The sequence below is a fragment of the Urocampus carinirostris genome, chromosome 17, assembly GCF_059441175.1.
Source record: "Urocampus carinirostris isolate Australia breed hairy pipefish chromosome 17, RoL_Ucar_1.0, whole genome shotgun sequence".
NCBI classification, from domain to species: Eukaryota; Metazoa; Chordata; class Actinopteri; order Syngnathiformes; family Syngnathidae; genus Urocampus; species Urocampus carinirostris.
The window spans coordinates 8954099-8969379 of NC_142365.1; the positions used below are offsets into that span (position 1 = coordinate 8954099).

Sequence of the window (15281 nt, forward strand, 5' to 3'; positions counted from 1 at the left end):
AGATCAGGAGTACGCATTACACCAGGGGTGTCAAAGTCATTTTAACTCGGGGGCCACACGATAGAACAAACATTCTGTCGGGGGCCGGACTAGTAGATTGAAGAGAAAGAAAAAGAGATAAAGAAATAAGAGAAAGAGGGAGGGTAAAGGGGAGAGGGCGGGACAAAGAAAGAGAGAGAGGGAGAGAGCGTGAGAAACAAAAGAGATAAAAAGAGAAGTCGTGAGAGAGGGGGAAAGAAAGGGAGCGGAAGAAAGAAATCCAAAGGGAAATAGAAAGGCAGAAGGAAAGAAAAGAGAAAATAAAGCACGAAAGGTAGGAAGAGAGAAAGAGAAAAGAGAGAAAAGGAAAAAAGGAAGTTAGAGCAAAAGAAGTTAAAAAGACACAGAGAGAGACAGACAAAGAGCAACAAAGGAAAAGAAAAAGAGAGACACAAAGAGTGAAGGAGACAGAGACTGGGAGAAAAGGGGTGGAAAAGGGGGAGGGAGAGAGAGAGAAGAAAGAAAGAGAAAGAGAGAGAGAAATGGAGGAAGAGAGAGAGAGAGAGAGAGAGAGAGAGAAAGAAACACAAGTATGGTGTCTTTGTTCGAGGCACCTTTCTTTGGCAACATCATGTTGACATATTTCAACCTGCAACTTGTTTTTCTCTTGCGCTTCTCTGAGTGTTGTCTCACAGGCCGGATTCAATTCCTTAGCGGGCCTGATCCGGCCCGCCGGCCGCCTGTTTGACACCAACGCTTTACACCGACAACAACGGTGACCAGATGATGAAGGTGCTGTATCTGAGTCAAATCAGAAAGCTTCTCCTACTGGTAATCATGGAAACCAACACCTGTTTCATGTGGGGAAGGAAACCCCTATCCAAGTACATGCCCAAGACACACCACAGGAAAGCGGTAACCAACCACCCGGGCGGTTGAGGGATCCGTGAACCGTGGTAAACAAACTCATACATAAATAAAGCAATAAACAGTTTCTATGATCAAATCATTAATAATAGAAACTAAGAGGTTTTTGACAATGTTGTGTTCACTATTGTAAACGCTCGCTTGAAGTCTTTTAGCCTTATGGGAGTCGTCAAGTCTCTGGAGGATCAACACACGAAGGCATCTCCACGCTCGCAATCGGAGAATGATTGGCTAACCCAGCTGATGCTGCTCTCATGTCACCTCCACGGTCCACTGGGACCGACTTACAGTGCTGTTGAAAATCAGAGCAGTGCAATGACTAGAACAGGGACGTCTAACTCAATTGCACAAGGGGCCAAAATTCAAAACACACTTAAACTGAATGTTTTTGGAACATAAATATGAATAAAAACAGACAAGAATATTAAATTTAAACCTTAAATCACTTATACAGTATTTATTAGTTTGCTCTAAATAAAAAATATCTTGTTAAATTATACAACTTTGAACTTAAGAAGAAGAATAGAATAGAATTTACTTTTATTCTCATACTTTGTAACCATGCACACAGAACGAAATGTACAGTGAAACTTAACATTAAGATAACATTCAAATTCCTTTGCTCCTATGTCAATGTATATCAGGAGTCCCCAAACTTTTTCCTGCGAGGGCCACATAACGTTTCCCTTCTCTGATGAGGGGCCGGGGTCATTTTGTAACAGAAAAAGTGTGATGATTGCAGGAGTGCCTAAATGTAAAAATTTATTGTACGTCTCATGCAAAATAGATGGTAAATGTCAGTCTCACACGACACCATTTACTTGTTGCCATTAAGAGTGATTTATTGAACAAGTCTCATTAAATCACGTGAGGTCCCGTGAGACTTGCCCCAAACACCCTTCTCTGACCTGTGAGACTATGTCATCTAGTGGAGATATACAGGTACTTCACTTTTTCTGCTTTACAAAACAACACCAAAATCCCAAAATATAACATTTTAACTAGTCAGCAACCATTGTTGCGCCGTATAAAATAGTTACTAACTAATAGTAAATAATGAAAATAGTTCATAACTAAGTAACATTTTATTGCAAAAGTCCAACTTTATTATCAAATACAAATACACATATATGAAAAAAAAAATCAAAATGCTTTCTGGTATTGTTCAGGGGCCGGACCAAATGTGGAGGCGGGCCGTGGGGCGTAGTTTGGGGACCACTGATGTATATATTAAAAAGAATCTTAATATCCCCAAAAGATTTTGCTCTCCCTAATATATCTCCTGTCAAAAGTAGAAATATAAAAATGCTACACAAATCATTTTGTAAAAACGTCACAACATTCTGAGAACAGGGAGCCTGATGTGCTTACCTTCGGCGCAGACGGAGTAGGGCGAAAGATGGGAGGGAGTGCTTGCACTTTTTGCATAGCTCACCCAATCAAATAACTTTAAGTTCTCTTCCGGTGTTTTGGCGTATTTACAATTTGTTCCGTGGATTCATCAAAAAGTATCTGAACACTGATTATATAGTGAGCTTTTATATAAAGGAATCTTTAGCGTTGTAAAGCCAAAACGAGTTTTTTTTGTGTGACACCATGACTGTAAATCGTAGTGAAAACGTGCCCTATATATTCTGAAAAGTACTTCCCATCCTCCAGCTTTGGTTTGGCTTTGCGTGTATCTGAACAGGATTAATGGCTCAAGTTTTGAACGAGACGGAGAAAATTTGCATGCAATTAGATTTGTCTCCGAGTTATAGGTACCCGTAGAAAGAGCCATATATGGTTCACGAGCCATAGGTTCCCGACCAATGTTCCCTGTAATTTTCCACGGGTCTGAGCGTTCACACAAAGTCGGTGGCAAGATAATTCATTATCAAACATGTCCAAAACTTGACATTTTGCTGAGTTTCCAGCAATGCAAAATAATTTTTCTCTTTTGAATGAATTGACTCATGAACTATTGCAAAGGTTGTACGGCCTACAAACGTCATTTGTTTTTACAATTCTTTCACAAGATATACATTTCTTTATATTTCCTGATATATTTTGTCGCATAATATTAACATTTTTGGGAGCTTATTTAGTCGGTTGTAAGATACAGAACTGTACTTAATCACGTTTTTGAGTGGAAGTACAATGTTGGCAACAAGATTCACTTGATATCATTGGAAATGATTTGAATGCAACACAAACTTTTTCTTCTTTTTTCCGTGTTTTTTTCTACTTTTTTAAAAATTTCTTTAAAAAAATTCTCATTGTGTTTATTTTTTCCAAGCTGTTACTTTTATCTTTTTGTTCTCTGTTTACTTTTTTCCTATATTTCTTTTTCTTTTTTTCTGGCTTTTTTCTGAATTTTGTTTTCTTTTTTTGTTTTCTTCCCCAAAATTGATGAACTCTCAGATTGGTTGCCACACTGCTATTTTTTTTTAACACACCCCGTGGAACTATTGAATGAATGAATGAAAACTTTATCCGAACATCAAAATAAAAACAGAACAAAAACAATAACTCAACATAAAAATAACGTTACATAATATGTTAAAAAAAAGAGTAGTAAGAAGCAAATGCTTATATTACCTACCCTTTCATCTTCCCCGCCAAATATACCAATGATATAACAACCATTGTAATGATATTAATAATAACAGTTTTGATATAAGAATAGCAACAATAACACAAAGTTAACGAGACGCACTATTCCTAATCTCCCGTATCACTCATTCCCCATTTTCTTCATCTCTGTATTCCGCCAGAACGTTTTTTTGTATTTAAATTTGAACAAGTGAATAGCTGGACTTTGTTTGATAGTGTCTTGTAAATTGTTCCAAAGTTTGACTCCACACACAGACATACACATACTTTTCCTGGTGGTTCTCACCTTTGGGATTATGAATTCACTACAGCCCCTTAAGTTATAATTTCCCTCTTTCCGAATGGATAATTTACGGATGTTTTCTGGCACTATGTTTTTGTTGACCTTAAATAGCAGTTGTGCGGTGAAAAATCTTACTAAATCATCTAATTTAAATAATTTGGACTGCAGGAATAAAATATTAGTATGATCTAATATTTGCCCAATTGCGCAGCCTTCGGAGCGTGCTTATCATGATGCTGGGTCTTGTTTGTTTTCTGAGAATCTACTGCACCTACTGGTAACTATACTAAAAACCAGGGATATTCAGGTTAGTCACTTTGGACCGCTATTATTTTGAAAAGCACTGTATGTATCCCATGTGCACAACACAAACGCACAGCGTTGTTTACAACATGTTTGCAGAGGTCAGAGTTCAGCAAAAGGCACAGCTGCAGCGCTGCGGGCGCCGACGAAAACCAAGAAGATGCTAAAAACGCCCAAGAAGACCACGGAGACGAGATCCCACCCCTCAAACTGGGAAGTCGGAACTTCATAACAAGTCCGGCCTCGGGGGAAGAGAAAATACGGCAAAACGAAGCCGGGATAATGATGAGGATGATGAAGAGGATGCGGTTGATGATGATGAAGATGCTAAACATGGGGAACGTCTGTAAACAGGAAGTGAAACCGTGATCATACGAGTCGCCCGAGGGAGGGAACATGGGGAGAAGAAAGCCTGGACCGTAATGATGATGAAGATGATGGTGATAGGGCCTGTGGATGAAGTTGATGGTGATGAAAAGAAGGACGAAAGTGAAGCTCAGCAAAAGTATCGCATATGTATGCCGATAGTCTTTAGGGGCTCATCCCTGAAGATCAGTTCATTTGAACTCGGGGGCCACACGATAGAACAAACATTCTGTCGGGGGCCGGACTAGTAGATTAAACAGAAAGAAATAAGAGTAAGAGGGAGGGAAAAGGAGAGAAGGCGGGACAAAGAAAGAGAGAGAGGGAGAGAGCGTGAGAAACAAAAGAGATAAAAAGAGAAGTCGTGAGAGAGGGGGACATAAAGGGAGAGGAAGAAAGAAATCCAAAGAGAAATAGTAAGACAGAAGGAGAGAAAAGAGAAAAGAAAGCGTGAAGGGTAGGAAGAGAGAAAGAGAAAAGAGAGAAAGGGAAAAAGGTTAGAGCAAAAGAAGTTAAAAAGACACAGAGAGAGAAAGAGACAAAGAGCAAACAAGGGAAGAGAAAAAGAGACACAGAGAGTGAAAGAGAGAGAGAGACAGAGAGTGAGAGAAAAAGGGTTGGAAATAGGGAGAGAGAGAGAAAGAAAAATAAATACAAGTACAGTGTCTTTGTTCGAGGCACCTTTCTTTGGCAACATCAAGTGGACATATTTCAACCTGCAGCTTGTTTTTCTCTTGCGCTTCTCTGAGTGTTTTAAGTATAATTGTCTTTGAAGATTTGTGTATTCACAGTTGTTTACTGAAAAAGGAAATTTTAAAAAAATCGACCAGATTGTAGGTTATTTAGCTCATTTTTACATTTTACGACAAAATCAGGAAGAATAGTGTAATAATAGAAAATTACTGGTAGATTTAAAATCAACAAAACATTGGTAAGAGTAGGATTAGGGTTTAGTTAAGGATTAAGGTAGGGCTGGGACTAAGGACTAAGGCTAGGGTTAGTTTAATCCCTGAACCTGTTAATGTTTGAATTTGGGTTATGGCTTGGCCTAGGGTGGTGATCTCCAACATTTTTAAGCTAAGAGCAGGGTTGGGTAGGGTTACTTTAACTTGATTACTTTCAATTACTTTTGGATTACTCCAATACCAAATATGCTATTAAAAGTAATCAAGTTAAAGTAACCCTACCCAACCCTGGCTAAGAGCTACATTTTGTTATTAATTAACACGAAGGGCTACCAGTTTGATGTGTATTTCTAAAGTAACAACTTGTTTTTACTAGGTTCTTATTATTACCAGGGTAATTAGTGAAGGTAGGGTTTAAATAGATTCAGTCAACCACTGAGAAAATGATTTGACTAGAAAATATCAATGACTTAGCACAAGAGAGCTATTTTCAGAACACGTCCGCGTGGACCTCAGCCGTCCTGGGGGCACCCTGGTCCCCCTGGTCACCATGCTGTAGACCCCTGGGCTAGGGTTTGGGTATGGTTAGCGCAAGGGTCACTAACCTTTTTAAAGATTGGCACGGAGAGTACCTAGTTTAATATGCATTTCTAAAGTGACAACTTATGTTATTACTCTACTATGACATTACCAGGTTTGAATTATTAGAAGTTGGGTTAAAATAGGATCAGTTAGCCACTTAACATCATGCCATTTAGCAATAAAATGTCCTGGAAATTTACAACGACCCATTGTTGGTGAACAATTTCATAACCGGTCCACGGGCTACTCAGGTGACTACCTTCTTATCCGTGTACCACGTTGGAGGCCCCTGGGTTAGAGTATGAATTAGGACTAGGGTTAGGGAAGGGTTAAAGTATGATTTAAGGTGAGGGGTTAGAACAGTGTTACGGTGAGGGTTAGGGTTTGGGTTAGAGCTACAGTTAGGGGCAAAGTAAGGGTTAGGTTCAGGGCAGGGTTGGGGCATGGATTTAGGTTAGAGGTGGGGGCAAGGTTAGGGTTAGTGATAGTACTAGGGTTTGGGTTAGAGCAAGGGTTATGGCTAGGGTAAGGAATAAGATCGGGGCAGGGTGAGGATTAGAGCGAGGAATTAGCGTTAAAACCAGGGTTAGGGTTTGGGCAGGGTTAGTACTAGGGTTGGAATTCAGGTTAGAGCTGGAACTAGGGTAAGGGTTTAGGGTAGTGGTAGGATCCGAGTAAGGGTTAAGGCTATGTCTTGGGTTAGGAGTTCGGCTGATTTTGCATTTAAGAAAGACAAAAATCCGTAGGGAAACAAGACCATAAATGGTGCCAGGATAGATCCCTAGGGCACATAGTTACCACCCTACTATCTTAGTAACGAAAACATTTACCTGTACCATGTACCTGTACTTGTTGTTTTCACCAAAAGTTACAAGATGGCGGCCCGCGCGAGTGCAGCGGCTTCACGGGCTCCAGTTCGTCTTTTGTTTTTCAGTGTTTTTATCCCTCAGATTTTCCCTTCGACTCCTTCCGCAACTACAATAACATCCACAACATCCCGAGGGATATACAGAGACCACCGGATCTCCCTGGGTGATCTGCCTGCCGACAACGACGGAGCAAAGAAAAAGGCTGCCAGTCGGGCCTGGGCTAAGAAGGCGACCACACAGACCAGCGCTCCCAAGCATGTTCCTAACCAATGCCAGATCCATCGTCCACAAAATGAGTGAATTTGAGCTGCGGATCGCCACCAACAGCTTCGTCCGAAATTGGAGTATTTTTGTCATCACGGAGTCTTGGCTTCCCCGACGCCGCAGTCCAACTAGCAGGACACGCGCTTCCCTGGCACGAACGAGACGGAGACTCAGGTAAAAACAGGGGTGGGGACTATGCGCTACAATAACAGCCGAATCATTGACACACATTGCTCACTCGATATAGAGTTTCTAGCAGTATCGTGTAGACCCTTCTATCTACCGAGAGAGCTAACTGTGGTCATTGTGCTTGCTGTTTACGTTCCACCGGATGCTAACGTTAGCATAGCGCTAAATCTCCTGCCCGCTGCTATCAATAAACAGCAGCTTGCACACCCCGACGGAGCTTTTATCGTTGCTGGCGACTTTAATCGGGCATGTTTAAGGACTGTACTTCCCAAATCCATTCAATACTTGGACTGAGCAATTAGGGAAAAATACACTGGACAGTGTGTGAAGTAAGATCAAACATCTAGTTGGATCCGCCCATCTCTGTCTGTCCCTCACCCCCTCATACACCCCGCTCCGAAGGAAAACAAAGCCTATACAACAACGACAGTACAAACATCTTCTTGGTTCCTTTATCTCTTTGTTTTCCTTATCCTCACTGTAAAATGTGGAACTGGAGTGCCACGTCCAATTTTGTTGTCACAATATATCCCACGTTGTAACAATGACAATAAAGGTATATTCTATTCTATTCTATTCTATTCTACATATTGACAGTCTATATTTTGTAATTGTATAAGCCCACCAATGACCTATCCTGTTTTTTTTGTTGAATTACAAAGAAAGGGAGGATGTTGTCAGGTTTGATTTTGTTTGGACATGTTATTGTTATGTGACCCCTTGTTTGTTTGTTACTTTGTTCCTTGTATTTCCATCTCTGGTTTGGTCTCTGTCTCTAGTTTGGATATGGTCAGGTTTGATTTGTTTGGACATGAGTGACCTCTTGTTTGTTACGTTGTTCCTGGTTTTGTTATTCCTTTTTATGAGCACCCCTGCCTCAGTTCCCGCATCCCTTCACTTGGGTCCACCTTCAAAACCTAACAAAAAAGTCTGATCAAGAACCGTATTGAGTTTTCATAACGATGATGACGATAATGATGACGACGATTAGAGAAGCCCTCGTATTAATATGATTACGACGGCAACCATTGTCGTGCCGTACGCCGGCGAGTGCGTGCGTTCAGCAGACATTTGTCAGCCGCTTCCTGTCGCCCGCAGCGGCACTTCCTGTCATGGCCGTCTCACACACTCAGCTAACTAGCTAATGAGCAAAAAAGCTCCACGGCTCGATTTCTGCGTGATGATCGGACTTGCCCTTCCGTTTTATCCTAGAGTTGCAGGGGGGGCAGTTGTGATTAAGCCCACAAAAGGGGGTGCGCGTGTCAGTAAAAGCCGTCGCCCACGCAGGAATTGAACAATTTGTTTGTGCTGAACGCACACGCTGAAGTCAGCATAAACATTACGGCTCAGCGCAAAGCTGTTCCAATTTAAGAACGATACCCGCACACATATATAGAAACGCGCACACACGAGCCTGACCTGATGTTGTCATCTCGATACTTGAATGGCGCTTCAGAAGATGCTGAGGAGGTAAAAACATGAAAGGAAAAAGATGAGAAATGTGTAGGCGTGCGCACGTGTGTGTTGGTGGTTAATTTGCATACAATAACTCCTGCTGTTACAATTGATTCCTCATTGTTTGATTCTAACATGCGTGTGTATGTGTCTCTTCGTTGTTTGTCTGTACATGTGTGATCAGTTTAACTGTTAGTAGACACCTAGAAGAATGGGAAAAGACATCAATGGATTTTGAAGTTGCGAGGAAAACAGGGAGAAAAACCTTCGGATAAGGAATTCCAACCTGTTCTAAAGGCCCTTTCCTGAGCCCTTTCTTTTTAACACATATCCTGGGTTATAAGCTAACTAGCACTTGCTCCCAGTCCACTTCAGATGTGACGTTAAGGTTCTCTTACTAACAAACAAATGTTTGCATGGACTTGCCCCTTCTTATCTTACCTAGAACCATCAGTCTCATTAACCGTGAAAATAAAGTCATGCTAAAAGGTCCTACTGAACAGACTGAACTTGTGGTTTCTGAAAACATCCTAGCCGAAGAACATGCAGGTTTCAGGGAGGGAAGGAGCACCACAGAACAGATTTTTATTCTGCGAATTCTATGTGAGAAGTTTCACCAACACCAGAAAAAGCTCTAGAACAATTTCAGAAAGGCATTTGACAGATTATGGCAAGCCACCTTTTAGAAGTACAACGTATGCCAGGAACTAGTTCAGACTATTAAACTGTGTGGTATTGATCCATGGTACCATTTAAGCATGGTTTCAAATCAGTATCTGTCAGACAAGGCTGCATTCTCTCTACAACTTTATTCAACATTTTTCTCTAGAGGATCATGACCGTAGCCCTCGACCGAGATGAAGGTAAAGTCAGTATTGGGAGACACCAAGTTACTAACCTCTGTTTTGCATATTACCGAAAATTCCGGACTATAAGCCGCTACTTTTTCCCCAAACGTTCAACCCTGCGGCTTATTCAGTGATGCGGCCAATTTATGTAATTTTTCTAACAGCCGCCAGCGGCGCTCGAGTACAAAAGGTAAGATTTAGACCGGTGGAATACATGCGCCGAGGAAGACTGCAACTTCTTAGCTTGTGCAAAAATTAAATTAGCGTAGACATATCCTCATCATGCAAATTGCAAAAAGAAAGGCACATGACGTAGCTTTCATGCTAAACGCAATCGTGCAGTCCGATAAAGAAGGAAACAGAGATCTTGCACGTAAACTTTACTTTGCGAGCGTGTTGCGGGCGTGGTTTGAATAAGGGAGCGTGGGACGACGTCTATATGACAAAGTCTCTTTCCCATACTGAAGGAAGACGACTTTGACGACGTCAGCTATAAGTAGGAAATGAGGACGGTTGACCGTGATTTCTACATGAACGGTATGTTTTTTTAACGGTCCCGTTAACTGTGTTGCCAGCGTGTTGTTAGTAGCGTTTTGCTACCCTTCACAGGCACGGTTTGGGATGAAAGTTATAATATTATTATTAAAGCTTTGAAAACTCTTTCAGTGTACCGTCTTTCTTTGTAAATATGTGTAACCATGTATAATATGTATTTGCAACTGTATATTTTTGTAATGAATTTATTTCAGAGACTTATTCTGATATGTTTTCCACGGGCGAATCAAAACGAAGGGGCGGAGCAAACGCGGGCTGACGGGAAGTGGGGTAAAGGTGAGTGAGACCTGTTGTCGCAGCGGACAATAGTGGATATATATTTTTCCCACCCTTACCTTTGGAAATATAGACTTTTTTTCCTTGGACTAGTTTCAACGAGTACCCGGACTCTGCAGGTCTGCATCAAAAATAAAGTACCGGTATCAGTTTCCGTTCATTTTGCCGGCTGTGGTTTTGGGACTGTGTACTTTATGTTCAGTTACAATCGCGGAACTCAAAGCCGGGTTTGTGTTAATTTTGTGATTGTATTAAATGCTATAATGTGGGCGCATGCGGCTTATATACAGGTGCGGCTTGCGTAAGTACAAAAGCGGTTATCCTCTTAAGATGTGGTGGGTGCGGCTTATAATCAGGTGCGCTCTATAGTCCGGAATTTACGGTATATTGCCGAACTGGCAGGAGAAGACCAGGAACTCAGAGTTCTTTTAGAAAAACATATCAAGCTGGTACCTCTGATCGGTAACAATAAAGTAGCTTTCTGCTTCAAAATACTTGGTGACCCCATGTGTGTATTTAAAGCTTATGAAAACGGACACATATTTCAGCCGTGCAAACTCCTGCAGCCTCCTAAAAAAAAATCAAAGCAGTCAGTGTAGCTCTGCAGTTCATTTGCCGGGAAACATCCAGAATGTCTTGCCCGGGGCCCTCATATGAGCGACCCCCAGCTGTTTTGCCACAACTGCCCCCCGCCACAAAGTCCCCAGCTGGGCATAACAACTGTCTCCATCATCTGCCCTCTTTCCCCCCATCTCGTCCTTCTGGTCTTCATCTCACTCCTACTACCCTTCAGTTTCTTCTTCTCCCTTCTTGATCTGCTTCGCCTTCCCGGAGAGAAAAAAAACCAACGGCTCATCACGGCCTCGTTACGCGGCACTTGACGGCCGAGGGTTGCGGTGTGGGTGTTAACACACTTAAGTGAGCACATCGTGTGACTCACGACACACACTCACGTCGCTAAACACAAGGAAATGCTTGGCCTGGCTTGTGTATATAATCCTGGTGAAAATGTGCTCAGTGTGCATACAAAAGTCCCAATATAAACTTCATAATTCTTTTTTAGACAGGCTCCCTAAGTTCTCACGAATAAGGATCGATGATGTCATCATCAGGTGAGAAAGACCCATAAAAGATGCAAAATCTGACAAATAATTGATGTTATTAAGAGGATGTTTAATGCATGTGATGTATTTACCTTCACTCCTGCCTCCTTCATTCTATGTATTTTCGAGTGGTGGGCAGCGAGGGCCTGTAATGTCTTCTCTGATGGCCTAAAAAAATCAGAACCATATCAGGTTAATTATATTTTGCTCCATCAATAGCAAAAGGTCCCCGCTTTGAGACCGGGAAAAGAATATTTGTTGCCCTGAAGAGAAATGGGCGCCACCAAGCTGTACTTGCCCAAGACGCACCATAGGAAATAGTGCCCCTACAATCCTAGTGGTTAAGAGATCCACCAAGCCATCCACCCACCGATCAATATGTGATAAATAATTCCAAATTGTCTGTCACCTCTCTTAATTGCTTCTCCCTTGGTTGTGCTCCTTCCAAATGTGTGTTTTCATATTTAAGCTTTCAACGTATCGTATTTCAGGCATTTGTTGTCTCTAGGCTCAGAAATCTACCCAGAGGCCTCCAAAAATGTTATCACTCTTCGAAAAAGCTGTTGGTTTAACCAATAAGACTCCGAGTTGGCATCTGAAAGCCCTCTAGAGGGCCTTGAGAAACATCATCGGTTTCACAAACTATGATTGGCTAGGAGGCGGTAATCCACCAAAGCGATCGCACCAACAGCCATTAAACTTTGAGCGGCCGACCTGTACAAGGAAATATATTATGGGTCAGATGAGACAAAAAATGAACTTTTTGGGCTGAATGCAAAGCGTAAGAGTAAAACTGCACACCACCCAGAAAACAGCATCACCACTGGACAACTTGGTGTTGGTAGCATCATGCTCTGGGGTTGCTTTTCTTCTGCAGAAGATTGTTAGAGTTGATCGAAAGAGGGATGGAATAAATGCAGCGCAGAAAATATGTAAGAGTCTGCAAAAGACTTGAGAATGGGGCGCAGGTTCACCTTCAACAGGAGAATGACCCTAAACATAAAGTAACATCTACAAGGGACTGGTTTAAAAGCAGGGTTGGGTAGGGTTACTTTAACTTTATTACTTTCAATTACTTTTGGATTACTCCAATACCAAATATGCTAATAAAAGACAAAATAAACTAAATATGAATACAATTATGACTCACAACACGTGGTAAGCTTTCTCTCCTGGCTCTGATCTCTTTGATCTCCGGCAAAACTAACATAAAATGCGACAGAACCAAAATGAAAATAAATCCAAACAGCTTGCCAACATCATTTTTGCCGTTCCATGTGTTCCGTTACTCCCCAAGCCTGCACAAAATTTAGTCATTTTATTCATATTCAGTTTCTTTTGTCTTTTATTAGCATATTTGGTATTGGAGTAATCCAAAAGTAATTGAAAGTAATCCAGTTAAAGTAACCTTACCCAACCCTGTTTAAAAGGAACTATAAAAAGCTGTTAGAATGGCCAAGCCAAAGTACAAACCTCAATCCATTTGAACATTTTTGGAAAAATATGAAAAATGCTGTGCACAAACAATCACCCTCAAACCTTAAGGAACTTGAGCTGCTTTGTAAGGAAGAATGGGCAAATATTTCTGTTTCAATATGTTCAGATTCAGATTCAGATTCAGATCTACTTTATTGTCATTCTAGTACACGTGTATACAGAACGAAATGTCGATGCATCTGACCCCCACAGTTTCCTTGAATGTACAGATATAAATAAAGTTGTATTGTAATTGGCTACGTATAGTATTTTACCATAGTGCCGATAGTGCAAGAAGAGTAGCTAACCAGATGTGCAAAATGGGCAGCCAGGTTAACAAGTCAGGTACACAGTAACATTAACACTGTAACAATAACGCTGTAATTACCATAGTGCAGAGAGCAATGTGCAATGAGTGGCAAGCTATAAAAACTGCCAGAAGTGCAAAAAGACAGATTAGCAGCCGTTTAGATTTAAGTTAACTATATGTTAGATTGACCATTTAACAGTCTAATGGCCAGGGGGACTAGACTATTGCGGAGCCTGGTGGTCCTGCACCGCACACTGCAGAACCTCTTCCCAGAGGCTAGCAGAGTGAACAGTCCATGATGGGGGTGAGAGGGGTCCCCGGTAATGTTCTTAGCATGGGATAGGCAGCGCTTCTGGCCAATGTCCTGAATGGAGGGAAGTGTAGTCCCGATTATTTTCTCTGCTGTCCTCGTTACCCTCCTCACACTACCCCAGTCGGTAGCGCTGCAGCCTCCACACCACACAGAGATACAGCTGGTCAGGATACTCTCTATGGTGCCCCTGTAGAATGTGATGAGGGAGGGTGGGGGCAGGTGGGCTCTCCTCATCCTCCGCAGGAAGTACAGGCGCTGCTGTGCCCTCTTAACCAGTGATGCAGTGTTCACGGACCAGGTGAGTTTGTTTGTAATGTGCAAAGCTTTAAGAGACAAACCCCAAAAGACTTGTGATCACAGCAAAAGAAAGTTGTACAAAGTATTAACTTAAAACGGGGAAATACTTTTGCAAAGCCTTCTTTTCAAAGTTTTATTTGTTAACACAATTGATAGGAGTTTGGTAATTTAATATTGGATTACCTACAAATATTGAGCATTACAGAGACTATTTCTACTCTTCAAAGAGTCTTATCAACTATTTTCCTCAGAAGAACTGCTGTATTGTCATGTTTGTCTTACTCTGGTCTGTTTGCTGTTCCTTTTTTTTACGGTGGTGTCCGTTTGATAGGTTAAACTCTCCTCCCATAATAACTCTGTGACTGAATTCTTAGTAATAAAATCGAGGCATTGCTGAGGTTCTCATCAGATGAGAATCAGGACTTGAACCGATTGCATCTCCTCATGAGAAATATTGAGTATCTTGTTTCCTTCTGTGTGTTTTATTCAGAGATGTAAGGTAAAAGACTTAACAACAATATAAAATGTTGGCTAAATTTGGCTTCTTTTCATGATTGTGTCTCACATGTTGTTGATTTCTAGAAAATATTTATAGTTTTTAAGCTTTTAAAGGACAGTGTGTCATATTGAGTGCCTCCTAGTGGTACAAAAACTTTTATTCAGTAAGCAAAACATTTGAATAGGAGACAAAAATACATATAGTATCATCCCTACCTAGATGTCGCCGCCATGTTTGTCTGGTATCTTGCTTCTGCACTTTTCTGTTTACATTCGACAAAACAGTGCCATCTAGTAGTCGAATATTACACGCTGGGGCTCTAAGTTTGAAGCCTGAGATATGTCAATCTGCTAAAATTCTCCCTGTCCTGTGCCATTCCGATGTGAAGATTAAAATTAATGCGTTTGTTATCTCCCGTCTCGATTACTGTAATGCCCAACTCTCGGGTCTCCCGAAGTCCAAAATCAAGAGCCTGCATTTGGTACAAAATGCTGCAGCGAGGTTTTTAACTAAAACAACAAAGTTTGATCACATAACCCCGATTTTGTCACGGTCGCCATGACGACCAGTATGCCACGCCCCCGAACTCAAGCTGAAGCAGATCAGCTGATTGCTGTTCTGCTATTTAAGGCTGGATTTTGGGTTTGGCGGGTGCTGGTTCATTACTCATTATTCACAATCCCGGTCTGTTATGCCTTGTCCTGTTTTAGTCTGTTATGCCTTGTCCTGTTGAGTTCGTGCCGGAGGAACTCTGTATTGTTCTGTTTTGCCTCGGAGTATTGGGCGACTTTTATTTTATTAAATAAAACCTATGGATCGTCAACGCATTTGAGTTCTCCCTTCATGCCTCCTGCCTCCGTTCTGGTCCGGTCACCTTCCACGCCACCACG

General features: G+C 41.5%; 1 protein-coding gene across 1 annotated transcript in view; it reads right to left on the minus strand.

Annotated features, from left to right (window-relative positions):
• Positions 1-15281, minus strand: part of sra1 (steroid receptor RNA activator 1) — a 90365-nt gene that overhangs the window by 40728 nt on the left and 34356 nt on the right. The window contains exons 3-4 of the mRNA XM_088321560.1: positions 11589-11664; positions 8679-8721 (exon numbers count right to left, since the gene is read on the minus strand). Of these exons, the coding sequence (XP_088177686.1) occupies positions 8679-8721; positions 11589-11609 (64 nt within the window). The 5' untranslated portion in view covers positions 11610-11664. The remainder of the gene's footprint in view (positions 1-8678; positions 8722-11588; positions 11665-15281) is intronic.